At 38.0% G+C, this 17,743-nt stretch overlaps 1 protein-coding gene across 1 annotated transcript; it reads right to left on the minus strand.

The window, feature by feature from the left end:
- Positions 1 to 1,791: 1,791 nt before the first annotated feature.
- On the minus strand, positions 1,792 to 16,438 carry tmem109 (transmembrane protein 109). The gene is made up of 4 exons (XM_062435935.1): positions 16,232 to 16,438; positions 5,991 to 6,093; positions 4,337 to 4,439; positions 1,792 to 2,422 (listed from the first exon to the last, which is right to left on the minus strand). The coding sequence occupies exons 1-4, from the start codon at positions 16,339 to 16,341 to the stop codon at positions 2,049 to 2,051; spliced, it is 690 nt and encodes a 229-aa protein (XP_062291919.1). The 5' UTR covers positions 16,342 to 16,438; the 3' UTR covers positions 1,792 to 2,048.
- Between the last annotated feature and the right edge of the window lie 1,305 nt (positions 16,439 to 17,743).

A 17,743-nucleotide genomic window follows, 5' to 3' on the forward strand; every position in this document is an offset into this window, starting at 1 on the left:
GAGAGAGAGAGAGGGAGAGAGAGGGGGGGGGGGAGAGAGAGAGAGAGAGAGAGAGAGAGAGAGAGAGAGAGAGAGAGAGAGAGAGAGAGAGAGAGAGAGATAGTCTGCGTGTGTGACGTCACCTTACAGAGAGAAGTATACAGTAAACTCCCTGACTATAATGGACTGGTTACAAGCTACATTTAGGAACATGCTACAATTAAAATGACAGAGCTGACATGGTTATGGACAGACAGTATAACTTCTGGTAAAAAAAAACACTTTGGATGCAACATGTTAAATGTTTTTACCTCAAACTGATACCAGTCATTTCAGAATGAATGCCAACTCAAGTCCATTTTATTTAGAAAAGCACCCAATCACAACAGAAGTTGTGCCCTGAGATGGGCACTTGTCAAATATATCTGTCATTTACAGAGACCCAACATTCCCCCATGAACAGCTCTTGACAACAGCAGCAATGAAAAACTCTCCTTTAACTCTATGTGGGCCATCTGCCTTAACCAGCTGGGTTGAGAGAGAAAGAGGGGACAAAGAGGAGTGAGAGAGACACAGAGAAGCACAGCAACAAAAATAATAATAATAGAAATAGCAGTGGGCAAAAACAGTAGCTGTTGCAAAAATAATAATTGCAATAGTGGTGGACATCAAGCTGGAAAGCAGTCAGTCTGCAGCTGAAGTGTGATGAGAAAGCACAAAACTATGGAGACGAACCCAAGTTATTAAAATGCATTAATGGTACATGAATGTGTATAAATGGAGAGGAGGAGGAGAGAGCTCAGTGCATCATGGGAAGTCCCACAGCGGTCAAGGCCTACAGCAGCATAACTACAGGTTGGTCAAAACAAGCCTGGTCGATCCTTAATATAAGCTGGGGGTGTCTGCCTCCCAAAACTGAACCTGGGAGATGGTTCCACAGGAGAGGAGCCTGATAACTGAAGGCTCTGCCTCCCATTCTACCTTCTAGAGATACTAGGAACCACAAGTAGGCCTGCGTTCTGGGAGCGCAGTGTTCTGGTAGCTACATAAGGTACTATAAGCTCTTTAAGATATGATGGAGCCTGATCATTAAGAGCTTTAAAAGTAAGGAGAAGGATTTTAAATTCTATTCTAGATTTTACAGGAAGCCAATGCAGTGAAGCTAAAATGGGAGTAATATGATCTCTCTTTCTAGTTTTTGTCAGTACAGCTGCATTCTGGACCAGCTGGAGAGTCTTCATTCTGGGGCAGCCTGATACTAATGAATTACAATAATCCAGTCTAAAAGTAAATGTGAGGAATAGTTTTTCAGCATCTTTTTGAGACATGGTCGAATTAAAGATAACTAACAATGCCATCCAGAGTAGCTACATCATTAGATAATGTGTTTCTAAGTTGTTTAGGGCCAAACACAATCACTTTTTATGATCATTTTTGGAGTTTAGTAAGTCATCCATGCTTGGAGTTTATTTAACTGATTGATCTGCATAACAATAAAAAATATGTAGTGATTCTCAATAATATGACCTAAAGGAAGCATATATAAGGTGAATGTTATTGCAGGTCCACACAGAACTCTTGTAGAACTCTGTTTTTAACATTGGCACGTATGGAGGATTCATTGTTAATGTGTACAAACTGAAACTGATAAAGCAGGTTAGACTGCATGGGAATAATCCGACAGTTTGTGGATTACACTTATTTACTTTCTTGATGGAAGTGTAATGGGAAGAAATCAGCTAACTGTGGAGGTAAAGCCATGAGGACATCTCAAAAAAACAAAAGCAGAAAAACATATTTCAAACAGATATGTTGTTGTTTGAATATTGAAAAGTTCTTTAATGTGGTAAATGTGTCTACACCCTGCTCCTACACACATTCACACATTCTTCTTGATTCTTAATGACCCTTTAAACCCAACATTATAGAAAATATCATAATTGTAAAATTGTACTTTTTTGATGTATAACAGAAGTCCTGGAAGTCACCAGGGCTCCAACATTTGTAGATAAGGCATCAGGTGGAAAAAACACAGAGGAAAACATTTGACTTTTCATAATCTATCTCTTTCACTCATTCGTCCTCCTCCACCTCTCCATCTCTCTCAGCCGTCTCTCCAGGATCTTCACCTGCTCAGTCAGGTGAGCGGTCCTATCCTCCACGTTGGATCCCTTCACAGTCCCGACACCCAACGCCACGCAGACACACACGAGGACAGCCAGTCGCACCGCCATGGTCTCTGTGCCCACACTGTGATCGCTCAGGATCCATCCAAAACAGGCCAGAGCAAAGCCCACTTTGAGCAGCCACAGGGCCCGACTCAGAGTAGAGACGACCATTCGGAAGGCAAAGGAGATCAGTAAGTAGCCAATGAGAGCTACGAGAACCCACTGGGCAACAAATATCAGTCCCTCTGGAGTCACCTTGTGGATTGGGAAGCCAACTGTGGAAAACAGACAGTTTGGTAATATATTACAGCAATATTAAATCAGATCTATTGTTTATTAAAGGTGAAGACATACAGTATGTGATTCAATTAATTTACTCAACACTTTCTTCTAGTCTGATTAAATGGTAAATAGACTGTACTTATAGAGCTTTTCTAGTCTTTATGAACACTCAAAGCTCTTTTACACTATATGTCACATTCACCCATTCATACACATTCATACACTGATGACAGGAGCTACCACACAGGGTGCTAACCTGCTCATCAGGAGGAAACTAACATCCACACACGGTTGATGCAGCCATCAGGAGCTATTTGGGGTTAAGGGCCCAAGAGCCGGGAATCGAACCGCCGATCTTGCGATTGGAGGAAGACCCACAGCCGCTTCCACTACTTGGATGTACAGGTGAACAATAATCCTGGACACAACATTGGGACCAGAGGGGTGTGTGTGTGTGTGTGTGTGTGTGTGTGTGTGTGTGTGTGTGTGTGTGTGTGTGTGTGTGTGTGTGTGTGTGTGTGTGTTAAACATACTTCATCCTTGTGTCATTTCTCCTCATTCTCTCTGATTATACACAACACAGAAAAATCAATGGAGCAAAGTTGTATTACTGGGGAAATATCACCATCTAGGTCAATCAGACTTTATTTATATAGCACTTTTCAGACAGTAAAATGTAGTACAGTATTTTGCATAATAAGAGCAAGCAAAAATAACACACTCTCTCTCTCTCTCTCTCTCTCTCTCTCTCTCTCTCACATAACACTTGTGTCCACCCTAACATTGTCATTTGGGGGTTGTTGTCTTGTGTGTGTCCTGTTTCATTCTGTCATATATATATATATATATATATATATCTCAGTGAGCAAGCTGCTAGCAAGCTGACTATCCTACTAGTTTTTCATGAGGACTCAACTCCTGGAGAGTGGAGAGTGAAGAAAGGACAATCTTGACCCTGTCTGGACAACTCATCCAGTCAAACTGTTACATGATGTTTTATTAAACTGATATCCATCATTAAAAATGAAGTATGTAAAGTAAACCTCTTACTTAGATTCAGATAGGCTCTAACTTCTCATTCTTTTAAACTGTGTAGAGTCAGTTTACTATTTTACAGAAACAAGGAACCACACAGTTATTTTCATTATTGCTCAATCTGCAGATCACATTCTGGATGAATGATTTGGTTCATACAATGACAGAAAAAACGGAGGAAAAAGTCTGTCTGTTGTTATCTTCATGTTTTTAGTTTTGGCCATAAAAACATTCCAAACCAAGAAATGTGAATTTATTCATGCATAAGAGCAAATCTTCATATTTAAGAACTGTTGGCCATTCAGCTGGAAAACTGATTTAAATCTTACTCAACTAACTAACTTTTTGAACTAATGAAATAATTAACTAAATCTTTCAGCTCTACAGCAACACTGACCAATACATCACACAATCATCTGTATGTTTTTGTTCTGTATGGTTCTTTCTTTTTTGTCATTAGTCTTTTATTGAAATCAAATGAAATAAAATGAAGTGTCTGAGACTCAATACTGTATTCATACCATAGTCACTACTCCCCAATTACAATTTAAATATTAAGCTTATGTATGAACTGCTGCATTGCTTACTTGTATTTCTGCTTGTCATTGTGGACTAAAACCACAACTGTGAACAAAGATGATCAAACACATTATTTTCTTATAAACTGAACACGTAAACACAACTGTAGATTATTATCACTTCAGTCTAATCTTTGTAGATTTGGCCATTATGTCTCAGTTAGATTAACACTGTACACACCAAGTTAATCGCTAAGATGTGGGAACATGTTGACATCACTAAAAGAAGCTCTTAAGGGAAAGGTAGACATCAGTCAGTGATGGACAGGACAGAGTTTAGTGTGAGGTGTTTACCTTGTAATCCAGCAGCCTGCAGGAAGTGTGTGATATATTGTAAGAGGACGTTCAGACCACTGGCCAAACTTCCTGCAATAACCCCCAAAACCTGAGAGAAAGCCTGGAGGAGAGTGAGAATGAGGGATGATCAACGGTCAGATGACATGGTTAAAGCTCTACCTACACTGTAAAAAAAATCCTGTCGTTTTTACGGGGGAAAAACGGCAGCAATAGTTCTGTAAAAAGTATGGCAAAACCGTAACCATCTTTACCTGTAAAGAAACAGTAAAACGTTTTATAAAATTACATTTTAATCCAGTAAATTCAACATTGGATTTCTGATGAATTAGCATGACCAATTAAACCAATGTATCCTCTCTAGAGGTTCACAGAGGGGCTAGAGTCAATCCCAGCTGTCATTGGCCGAGAGGCAGAGTACACCCTGGACAGTCCATCACAGAGAGCAGGGACATATATTCACACTCACAGGCAATTTACAATGACCAATTAACCTAAACTGTAATGTTTGGGAGGAAGCTGGAGTACCCATAAAGAAGGGTTCCAGCCGGCCGGTGGATTTGAACCCAGAACCCTCTTGTTGTGAGGCAACAGTTCAAACCACTACACCACCATGCCTCTTAGTTGTCTCTAATTGTACATAGAATTCTATTTCACTGAAAGATACCAAACAAACAACAAAAGCCTCATTATAAGATATAATATATTATAAGGTTATAAGACATTTCATGCCACAATATAAGTAGTTTAACTGAATTTTTCCATAAATTCCCATCAAAATCTACAAATAATATTATTTTAACACTATCATGTTGTCAATTAAACTGCATTGTATTGCTTTTTGTATTACGTTTTTTCTGCATTTCAACTACAATAATAGGTAATCTTTACAAAGAAATATGTTTTTTTTTAAACATATTTCATTTAAATGAACAGTTAAGTTTGGTTTAGTATTTTACAACATATTATTGTAAAGTAAACAATGCTCTATTGTATTTCCATTTACAGGTTTTTGATGTCATCATTTTACAGCATTTCAGTGTTAATTCAACCGATATTTTTTACAGTGTACACTTTCCTTTAGGGTTATTAACAGTAGTTCACACTGAACCTGAAACAAATACAACCAGGACCCATAACCCCCCCGTTCAATACTATGTTGACATCAACATCATACATGTTTAAAACTATATGTGACAAATCAAATATTTAAGATTATGTTTCTATAAATATGTTTTGTTCCAACTGTCCAATTAAGCCTTAAAGAGATTCCTTTTATTATCAGAGTGGAAAAGAAACAGTCAAATCATCACCCTTCTGTATTTAAGAATTCTCAAAACTGAAAAATGACATCAACACTAATTGATTAATCAATCAATCCACTAACTGACGTATCATTGCAGCTCTGTGTAACTGCATGTATGCTATGTGCTGACAGGCTACTTTACAACCACACTTTATACATATAGTGTTCAACTCTGTTTTCAAAATAAAAGGGTAGATTGTACACAGATGTTAGGAGTTAGGGTTAGTATTGTGTGTGTGTGTGTGTGTGTGTGTGTGTGTGTGTGTGTGTGTGTGTGTGTGTGTGTGTGTGTGTGTGTGTGTGTGTGTGTGTGTGTGTTCAGTAGGCCACACTGTTACACTTCTCTACCTTCTTCACCGAAAGCACCGTCTGCTCTCCGGCGAGCTTGCCCAAGTAAGTCCTCCCCTCCCCGGCCAAGTCAGACAGTGCTGCCCGGAGCTCCTGGATCATCCCGGTGTTGTATCGAGCTCTGTTTCCCCGTCGAGATGTGTTTCCCCTAGTCCCGCCCCCGTCCGAAATGACCCGAAAGGCGAAGGAAGCGCGCGTTCACAAAAAGCTCGCCCACGAGCTGCTGTGCTCGTACCACAGAGGCACTTTGGAGAGAGCTAAGGTTCAAAACTGACTTTTTTAGCAAGTTTTGTCTGAAGAAGTTGTATTGTAGAAGTGAAATCCAACTTGCATGACTGTCTAGTTATATTGTTAAACTGCACATATGTTTGCGTTTTTATGTCTTTATTAACACAACCAACGACTGTCATTTCTATCAATAAAAAATATTATTTTTGTGAGAGACTTTTCATTTGGAATGTTATGGACTTTTGGAAGGAAGTGTGCTCATTCATTTATAGCCTAAATTTAAATAGCTATTCTATCATATTTGTCTTAAATGCAGCTCCATATAACAGGTAAAGCACATCCTGACAGCTTGGAATATTACTGTCAGATAATGTTCCCCCTCTGTTCCATATGAAAGGAGGCTCACACATCTTTCAAATTAATACTGCTGACTCATTTCCCCACAACAGATAAGACCTGTGATTTTCAGGCTGATATCATTAAATTTGACCATTTAAAACAGGGGGAACGCATCCTGACAGCTTGGAATAATACTATCAGATACTGTTCCCCCTCTGTTCCATAGGAAAGGAGGCTCACACATCTTTCAAATTCATACTGCTGACTCAATTCCCCACAACAGATAAGACCTGTGATTTTCAGGCTGATATCATTAAATTTGACCATTTAAAACAGGGGGAACGCATCCTGACAGCTTGGAATAATACTATCAGATACTGTTCCCCCTCTGTTCCATAGGAAAGGAGGCTCACACATCTTTCAAATTCATACTGCTGACTCAATTCCCCACAACAGATAAGACCTGTGATTTTCAGGCTGATATCATTAAATTTGACCATTTAAAACAGGGGGAACGCATCCTGACAGCTTGGAATAATACTATCAGATACTGTTCCCCCTCTGTTCCATAGGAAAGGAGGCTCACACATCTTTCAAATTCATACTGCTGACTCAATTCCCCACAACAGATAAGACCTGTGATTTTCAGGCTGATATCATTAAATTTGACCATTTAAAACAGGGGGAACGCATCCTGACAGCTTGAAATATTACTGTAAGATACTGTTCCCCCTCTGTTCAATATTAAAGGAGGCTCAGACAAGCATTAAAGACTTTAATAACATTAAACAAAAAATAAATAGTGTATACTAACTTTTTAGAACAAACTATTATTATTCAAATGCAATAAACACAAAATGAAATGGCAACATTGGCAATATTTAACACATCAACAAAAACATCCAAATAATTTAAAAAATGAAAAATAAACTGTCAATAGAAAATGTCTTATTTTATATATATACATGAACTTCCTTTCCTTTGCTTTAGCATGCTGCACATTTAAATGTGTCTTCTGTCTTCGGCCTTCCAACACATGCATGGTGAAACCACCGTCCACACGCATCACAGGATATCTGTAGTGCAAAAACATTTTAACACTGCATGAAATATTTAAAGAAAACTTGGAAAGACAAATGAATATTGGCAAAACGTGCAAAATAAAATTTTTTTGTTTGCTGCCCATGATGGAATGTTTTTGGAAATATCTTCTTAATGGCAGGTGAAATACTGGCACTTGCATGAGTAAATGAGTAAAATAGATGCAAACACAGGACCACATTCTATACATAAAATACCCATGTCAGCTCTGCCTCTTCACTGTCATCTGCATTTTCCTCTCCACAGTTGAAGCAGAGGTTTGCCAGATCATCTGTCACAAGTATTTGAAAGAGGGCAACATTTGTGAGGACAAGATGATTTCTTTTGAGTCCCCGGCAATTGTATTTTTTGTAATTTTCAGAGATAATAACCTGAGTAGTCAAAGATGTTTTCATTTACAACTTGTTGGGTAGGGTTTAACATATAACTTACCAGATTCCCGAAGAAGAGTTGTGGCAATCTGCCGACGTAACTCTGTCACATCTTTTCGGCCAACAGGGAATTTTAGCTCTTCGCCGTTCAAGATTTTCTCTATGAACTGATATTAAAAAACAAGTTATCATTTACCTACACATACAAATCTAAATATATAGTTTATCTGGGAAGCACCACTTTATATCTGCACATCATGGAGTAGAAAGGGCAATTTTTTTCATACCTTGATGGCAAAAACCCCACAAGAGGTGCTGTCCGGTTGGTGTGGATGAGGCACTGTGTCGCATTTCCATCTGGACACATGTATCCCTTTCTTCCTCATGAATGCTCTAAAAACCAAAAATATGTTTAAATATAGTAACTTGGATTATTGACTTAAATTTCATTCAAGCATCACATTATATTTGCTATAAGATGTCAAGTGCTAATAGAGGAGCACAAGAAAATACTATTACCAATTCCTCAGTCATCAAAATAGAAGAAATAGAAGAAAGTTGTTCCAGGTAAAAACTACTATTGTCCTTCCCCAACAACCGGATTTTTCAAAGAAAAGAATTACACTAATTTTGTGCCTATGCACTTGTGTAATATTCATCTATAATGTTGCAAGCGAGGACAACTTGGCATTGTACATGTTTGACATACATCTGCATTTAGTCCTTTAGTCATATCATGTCTGCAATTGCTCTCCTGCCCACCAGCAGTACTTATTCTATTCTTCTGGCTGATATTCACGAGATACTTCACATACATGCTACATCTATTGTAATATGTGACAAGTGGGTCATATTGAATCTGAAGCCATAATTAAAGTGTACCTTGTTACATCCTGGCACCTTTTCAGCTTGGCAGCAGTTTCTCCAAGTGAATCCAACAGGAGTGTCTTTTTTTCAGATGGATATATTACCTGTATGCAACATAAAGACCTAAGATTATTGTACATACAATACGTTTGTCCACTATATTGACATTAAAAAAAACGCTGCTGGGCATGGTCTTCAAAAATACAAAAGAGCTCTACTGTATGTGGTATTAAACAAGAACTACTTTGGTATCAAGGTGCAAGATGAAGAGTTTACAGAGCTGAACATAAGTCTAAAAGAACACATCACATGATCTGTTACTGTATGGTATACTGTATGTAACATGTCAATATGTGCTCTCAATAGCTGAAAAGTCAAAACTTACAACCAGGAACCAGTGATGGTGTTCATGCACAACACCAAACAGCACTTCATAATGTGCGGGATTCCACTGAAAAAGTTTAAATACAAAAGCTTTGACTTGCAAGCCATCAACATCAAATTACTGTTACCAGAATATGTGACAAGACAGTCCGCAACTAACCCTGAATCGTGGAATATTTCCGTTCCATAATGAGGTCATTCCAAATGTGTCAATATGAAGCGCCTTCCCCTTAGATGTGGCATTGTGTCGACGCGCCAGCATGGCCAAGTAAGCATTTATGACCTAGTAACATTGATTTGCAATTGTTAACATTGCTTAAAATGAACAGTTAAAATTATTTTAGTTAGACATAATCCACATATTAATTAACAGTAATAGGAATTACTTTTCAAATGTATTTTGGCAATTATATTTCACCAAAATTATATTTTACCTCACTTTCAAGCTCCAATCCAGGTGCTGTTCGGCCAATGTCCCAGTAAAACACCTTGTACGATCCAATTTTAGACAGCAGGACATTGGCCTTCAGACCGTCCCAGGCATCCTTCACACCTAGGCAAGGCAAGGCAGCTTCATTTATATAGCGCATTTCATGCGAAGGGGCACCTCATTGTGCTTTACATAAAAACAAACATTTAACAGCATAAAACATAAAAAACATGTAAATTGAAAAAAAAACAAAAACCAATAATAGTAAAAACATAATTTTCCAGACCACATAAACAAACATTTAACACTGTCTCTTCCATAGGTTCTTGTCATGTACAGTGCAGGGATGACTACATAAAAATCTAGTATGTTATGAACTGTGTTTTTTTACATTAAAACAGAATTAAATATTCTGAAACTTACATTTTTCTATATTGCCTATATTGAGTGTGACTGCAGCAGAGCCTGACACTGGGGCTGCTGCTTGGCCTGTTGGTGGTGCCGGGGCAGTTGGTGGTGCATGGGCTGATGGTGGTGCCGGGGTAGTTGGTGGTGCTGGGGCAGTTGGTGGTGCTGGGGCAGTTGGTGGTGCATGGGCTGATGGTGGTGCATGGGCTGATGGTGGTGCCGGGGCAGTTGGTGGTGCTGGGGCAGTTGGTGGTGCATGGGCTGATGGTGGTGCATGGGCTGATGGTGGTGCTGGGGCAGTTGGTGGTGCATGGGCTGATGGTGGTGCCGGGGCTGTTGGTGGTGCCGGGGCTGTTGGTGGTGCCGGGGCAGTTGGTGGTGCATGGGCTGATGGTGGTGCATGGGCTGATGGTGGTGCCGGGGCTGTTGGTGGTGCCGGGGCTGTTGGTGGTGCTGGGGCAGTTGGTGGTGCATGGGCTGATGGTGGTGCCGGGGCTGTTGGTGGTGCCGGGGCAGTTGGTGGTGCCAGGGCTGTTGGTGGTGCATGGGCTGATGGTTGTGCCAACAGATTATGTGGTATTATTGGCTGTGGTGTTTTGTAAATTCGAAGGTGATCGATATTCACCTTCGGTAAAAACTGGCTGTCAGACTGCAGGTCTGCGCTCTTTTTATCGATAGCAACTACTACAAAGGGACCAAGCCAGTTTTTGTCCAGCTTCCCACCTTTCCTTTGCTGACTACGAATGTTTTTGCGCAGCACCTTGTCCCCCACCTGAAAACATGCCTGTTTTGAGGATTTTGGCAATTTATATTTGTTTTGGGCTGTGGCTATGTTTTCCCGCACTAGATTATAAATTGCATCCTGCCTTTTAATGGCCTCCGACACCACCTCCTGGTCAATGCCATTCTCCATGCCTATGTCAATCTGTAAAAGAGAACTTTAATTTTAATTTTGTCATTGTTATTGCTTCGCTGTTACAGTTATTAGACTATATGTGGGAAAAAAATGTAAATGACATATTTCCAACTATGTCAACAAAATAGATTAGGTCCCCTTAAAGGATTTAAATGGACACTTGCCTTCTACTAAAAACTATAGACTTTTCCTTGGTCACAAAATATTGATGTACTGAGCATATTACTTATTTATTGTATAGCGTGGAATAAACATTGACACTGATTCTCAATTAACTATATTTTTTCAATTTGTTATTCAAACTAAGAATTAACTGTAGATGTCCTACACTGAGCCAACCTTGTAATCCTCCGTAACCTCACTCGGGAGGCGGGCCTCTGTCCCAAACAGGAGGAAGAATGGGGAGAACTTTGTTGTTATGTGTTTTTTGGTCCTCAGCCCAAACATCACAGCATCCAGATATTGGTCCCAACTCTCTGGACGTTGGTTGACAAGTTTGCACAGTGCCCTGAAAAGTATTTTCATATAAATAGGTAAGCCACCTTGTTTCAAATACATTTTTAGTTCACAATATCATAAATATATTCAACAATACATGTATCAACAAAGATATACAGAGTAAAAGTAATATAATTACAGCACTGTTACCTCTGTATTGTCCCGTTTAACTTTTCCACAAGCCCATTTGTTTGTGGATGATAGGGCGCACAAAGGCTGCGCTCAATCCCCAGACCTTTGCAAACCTCATTGTTTAGCTGTTGGCAAACAATAATAAGCACATTATCATTTGTTTGAATCAAATAAAATTTAGCCTAATGATTCATTGCAAAAAATATTACTTGATATGCAAATAAATGTCCAAAAATACATCAACATTTATGTAACAACGTACTTAACATTCAACAAACCTCATTAACGAACTCTCGTCCCTGGTCAGTTAGGATCCTTTTTGGGGCCCCAAAACGGTAAAAGAACTTAACGATACATTCTGCCACATTTGCAGCTGTTTTTGATGGTAGGGCAAAAGCCTCAGGCCACTTGGTGAAGTAATCCACCATTACCAAGATATATGTGTTGCCTGCCTCTGTCTCGGCCACTTTTCCAATGATGTCCATCCCCACAAGTTCAAAGGGTTGGCTCACCTTAAAAATGGAGAGCACAATAACAAATACAATATTAAATTTGAATTACTATTAAGCATTCTCCATCTCAAAATATAAGATTAAAAGAGTAAAGTAAAATATTGTCTATTACTTGTATGGGGATGAACTCTGTCCCCTGCTTTATTGTTGACGCACTGGCCTGGCATTCCATACATTCTCCAACCTGGAAGACAATATGTTAACAGTGAACTTCAGTATTATTACAAGGAAGGGATATGGATTCTGTTGTCATTAAGTTTTATGTGGCATGACTGGTCTCTGGACAACAGATACATACTCACCACCATATATATAACCTGATAATATAGCTACACTATATTGATATTATATATCATAACATTGCTATATCATATTTACGTGTGTATATTCATATCTTGCATAGTCAAGTATTAATTACTCATAACATATATTTTTATATTAGATCTTTGTGCATGTATGTATGTCTTGCATAGCCAAGTATATATTATACATACATTTCATGTTACATTATATTATTTTGTATTATATTGTTTTATATTATACTATAATTATTGTATTATATCATATTATATTATATTATATTATATTATATTATATTATATTATATTATATATAACAACATTACATTACACATAAATACGTATTGGGCGGTACTACTACTACTACTCTTATATTATTATGCTGCCCTATTATTATGATTATTACTATGCTGTCATCATACATTAATATTATTATTATTACTATATAATACTACTATTAATAACAATAACACTGTCATTTCATCAGTAGCATCATAATTACCACTGATATTATTACCATCGATATTTTGAAGGTATAGGATTCTTTTAAGAGTGACAAAGATTTCATTCTTGTTACATGAAACTCAAAAGTCAAAAGTCTGTACACCTGTATCCCTGATGATGTAGGAATTGAAGCACTGTTGCATTATTTTGAAACACGCCCTACTGAGGTATTACCACAGAATGAATTTCTGTTGTCCCTCACTGAAATAATTCTATCGAGAAACTTTTTCCAATATGCAGGAGCTTATTATCTGCAGAGGCCAGGTGTAAGCTTGGGGAGTTCCTTTGGTCTCTGGGTATAGTTGTGAAGAACTGTACCATTGAATTGTTTGCAGAATCATTTTATCCTTTAGATTAATCAAAAAATATACTCACCCACTTATCAATATCAGCTGTCATGCCAGGCCAGTAGAACCTTTTACACACTGTGTCTCTTGTTTTGATGATACCACAGTGGGCTCCAAAGGCACTTGCATGGCATTCCCTGAATATTTGGTTGGCCTCTTCTTTGTCATAGACAACCTTTCTGTTTTGTGTCTTCCCTCTCTTATACAATGTTCCTTCTGTGTAGAATATAGAAAAAATTAAGTCCTTCATTGCAGGTCATGAATATGTTTTAAATAGATTTCATTAAATTAAAATGAGCTTTGATCTATATAGTGCATTATAGTCTAAATGGTTATGTAATATTGCATAACAAAATTTTAAAATACATGTTCACTTCATTATAACACATGCATTTGTAATAATCTGACGCATTTTGCAAAAGCCTATTTTCAACTCAGTAATTAAAGTATCAAGAACGTTTAATGTCTTTTCACTTACCATCAATTATGAATTCCGACGCCCTTCTTCGAATTACAAATTTCTCAGATTTTGTAGCACCCTCTGGGTAGCTACCACATGATTTATAATTAACAATTTCTTCGTAAATTTCTGGATTCATTTTCCTTGCAGGACAAGAGACAACATGGAGTTAATTGAGAATTTGGAAACTTAATGTAGGCTAGTAGTTAGATCGTTTCATTATTTTTTAAGTCCACAACACAATTTACATACCTTTTTTATAGTTTTTCAACTCGATGAGCGATGTTTCAGTCGTGGTTCTCCTGTGCAAATTGGCTAATGAAATTGAGCCTTAATTGGGGTGTGGCGCGCTCAGACTTCCTTCCAGAAACTCTTTGACCTGTCCTGCAAAGCTACGCGCTACCACCTGCGCAGCCTCACTGCCTACCTTGCGTTTGAGTATACTGAATTTGTATTCAGTCGTAAAAAAGAAATGCTATCATGAAATGCTATTTTCATATTTTCAGTATCCACAGATTTAAGATAAAAAGATAAGAAAAATTGCAAATTTAAAAGTTTAATTTATGGTTACATTTTATGAATCACTATGTTCAGGGGCATTAACATCAATGGAGGCCCCTGGGCTACAGAACTTTGTGATTAATCCCTGCAAGATTTATTCAACATTTATTAATAACTGATCGGGAATGTATGAATGTGAATTTGTGTAGAGACTAATTCTGAGTCAGAATATGAACAGTATGTGAGGGTTAATTTAATGCACTGTCATTTAATGTTTTTTTTAAGATCAATTTTTTTATTAACACCATTTAAATCATTCAGATATACAGAATATATTCTACAGTGTATGACAAGAAGTGTCAAATGGTGTAGAAAACACTGTCATTTAATTTTTTAGTTTGAAGTGCCAGTTTTCTGAGGCAGTAAGTTGTTGATGGATGCAATTTTGTTTGGTTTACAGCTAATTCGAATAAATATGCTCTGTGAAGTGAACAGTGAATATTGTCTCTCTATTTGATTATTTTAAGTAGTAGTAAGTATTAATATTACAGTAGCATTAAACATGTTCCTCATTTAAAATGATTAAAACATTATCTGACAGTAATATTGCCAATGTTGCCATTTCATTTTGTGTTTATTGCATTTGAATAATAATAGTTTGTTCTAAAAAGTTAGTATACACTATTTATTTTTTGTTTAATGTTATTAAAGTCTTTAATGCTTGTCTGAGCCTCCTTTAATATTGAACAGAGGGGGAACAGTATCTTACAGTAATATTTCAAGCTGTCAGGATGCGTTCCCCCTGTTTTAAATGGTCAAATTTAATGATATCAGCCTGAAAATCACAGGTCTTATCTGTTGTGGGGAATTGAGTCAGCAGTATGAATTTGAAAGATGTGTGAGCCTCCTTTCCTATGGAACAGAGGGGGAACAGTATCTGATAGTATTATTCCAAGCTGTCAGGATGCGTTCCCCCTGTTTTAAATGGTCAAATTTAATGATATCAGCCTGAAAATCACAGGTCTTATCTGTTGTGGGGAATTGAGTCAGCAGTATGAATTTGAAAGATGTGTGAGCCTCCTTTCCTATGGAACAGAGGGGGAACAGTATCTGATAGTATTATTCCAAGCTGTCAGGATGCGTTCCCCCTGTTTTAAATGGTCAAATTTAATGATATCAGCCTGAAAATCACAGGTCTTATCTGTTGTGGGGAATTGAGTCAGCAGTATGAATTTGAAAGATGTGTGAGCCTCCTTTCCTATGGAACAGAGGGGGAACAGTATCTGATAGTATTATTCCAAGCTGTCAGGATGCGTTCCCCCTGTTTTAAATGGTCAAATTTAATGATATCAGCCTGAAAATCACAGGACTTATCTGTTGTGGGGAAATGAGTCAGCAGTATGAATTTGAAAGATGTGTGAGCCTCCTTTCATATGGAACAGAGGGGGAACATTATCTGACAGTAATATTCCAAGCTGTCAGGATGTGCTTTACCTGTTATATGGAGCTGCATTTAAGACAAATATGATAGAATAGCTATTTAAATTTAGCCTATAAATGAATGAGCACACTTCCTTCCAAAAGTCCATAACATTCCAAATGAAAAGTCTCTCACAAAAATAATATTTTTTATTGATAGAAATGACAGTCGTTGGTTGTGTTAATAAAGACATAAAAACGCAAACATATGTGCAGTTTAACAATATAACTAGACAGTCATGAAAGTTGGATTTCACTTCTACAATACAACATCTTCAGATAAAACTCGCTAAAAAAGTCAGTTTTGAACCTTAGCTCTCTCCAAAGTGCCTCTGTGGTACGAGCACAGCAGCTCGTGGGCGAGCTTTTTGTGAACGCGCGCTTCCTTCGCCTTTCGGGTCATTTCGGACGGGGGCGGGACTAGGGGAAACACATCTCGACGGGGAAACAGAGCTCGATACAACACCGGAGCTACTCTCGAGCACTTTCTCCCCCGAAACAGAAAGCAACAGTGCGTTCAGCGTATACAGCGAACACAGCCCGCTGAAACCTCTTAGTATTGAAGGGTAAAACATACTGCAAACAGATTAAACTATAACTATCAGGAAAAGAAAAGCAACATACAGAAAGCAGCTACAGGACAAACAGAGCAAAGGTTTTCCAACAGGATATGGAAAGTGTTGTTAGGATGAATGAAGACACATGTCTGCCACCTACTGGACAGACTGTTTACATGACAGCTTTACAGTTTCCCTCTCTAGAGCAAATTGCAGGTTAAACTTTTTACAAAATGTGTTTGTAATCTTGTCTAAAAATCACCATTTCAAAAGTTAATGGAGGATTTCAAATGTTTTTCAAGACATGATGGCACAAATTTAACTGAAAAAAAGTGACAGTTTTGAGAAAAGGGTCTAAAAACGCCCCCCCCCCCCCCAACATCGCGTCATATTACGTCACGGGAGGGAGTTACAAAAAAACAAAAACACAACAGAATTACGCACAAACTGTAAGGTTGTATTATATGTCCACAAGGAAATCCAACAATATATGTTAAATATAAAAATGTAGTGAGAAAAAAGAATAATACAATAGAAATGAAATAGAGAATAATATTTCTCAATTAGGCCAATCCTTCATCAGAACAATGGAAAAACACACTTAAGAGAATCCAGGTATTACACTATTGCACACTATTTAAAGTGCACAATCACCACCTCCAACATCGCTATAAGACAATGAACACGATACTGCACAAACATTACTGTAGAAGTTATCAGAACTTAGTAACCACAATGACATCCATAAATATACACTATATACATATATATGCCAAAAATATATCAGAGATGTGAGAAGAGCAGAAAGCAACAATAATAATATAATACAAATAAAATAGAGAATAAACATTCTTAATAGCATAAATCCTTCTTACACAAATGGGAAAACACACTGAAGAGAATCTAATTATTACACTATTGGACTTAGAACAGCAAACACACTGTTTAAATATTATATACAGTCTATGGTTTAAATGGCACAACAGCCAACTAAAGCCTGACTCTTCTGGCCTTCCTTCATGCAAAATCGTCAATGATGTCACCATATGAAATCTGTTCCCCTATTTCCTGATTGATATTATTTTTTAGAAGAAAGTCGAGGTGTGACTGACTTTAGCCCACTAATTTCATTAGAGTATTGCTCTATTAAGTGGATCCCCCATTCCCCCCTGCCCGTTCCAGTAGGGAGACAGAGGTGAACTGACCCCCCTGCCCCCCTTTCCCCTTCCCCTTGTGTCACAGCTTCTGTGCGCGCAGCGCCATCTCAGCAAGCAGGGGCTTGTGCGCAACAGAGGCGCCAATTTGCCAATTCCCCGGCACACAGTGATAGATTGACTTTACGTGAAAATAATAGAAAACCGCTTCGCGGTGCAAAGGATTTTTAACTTTTTTTTTGAAGAGCTTGTGCCTCTCCCCATGA

This window comes from Scomber scombrus, chromosome 2, assembly GCF_963691925.1.
Source record: "Scomber scombrus chromosome 2, fScoSco1.1, whole genome shotgun sequence".
Classification (NCBI taxonomy): Eukaryota; Metazoa; Chordata; class Actinopteri; order Scombriformes; family Scombridae; genus Scomber; species Scomber scombrus.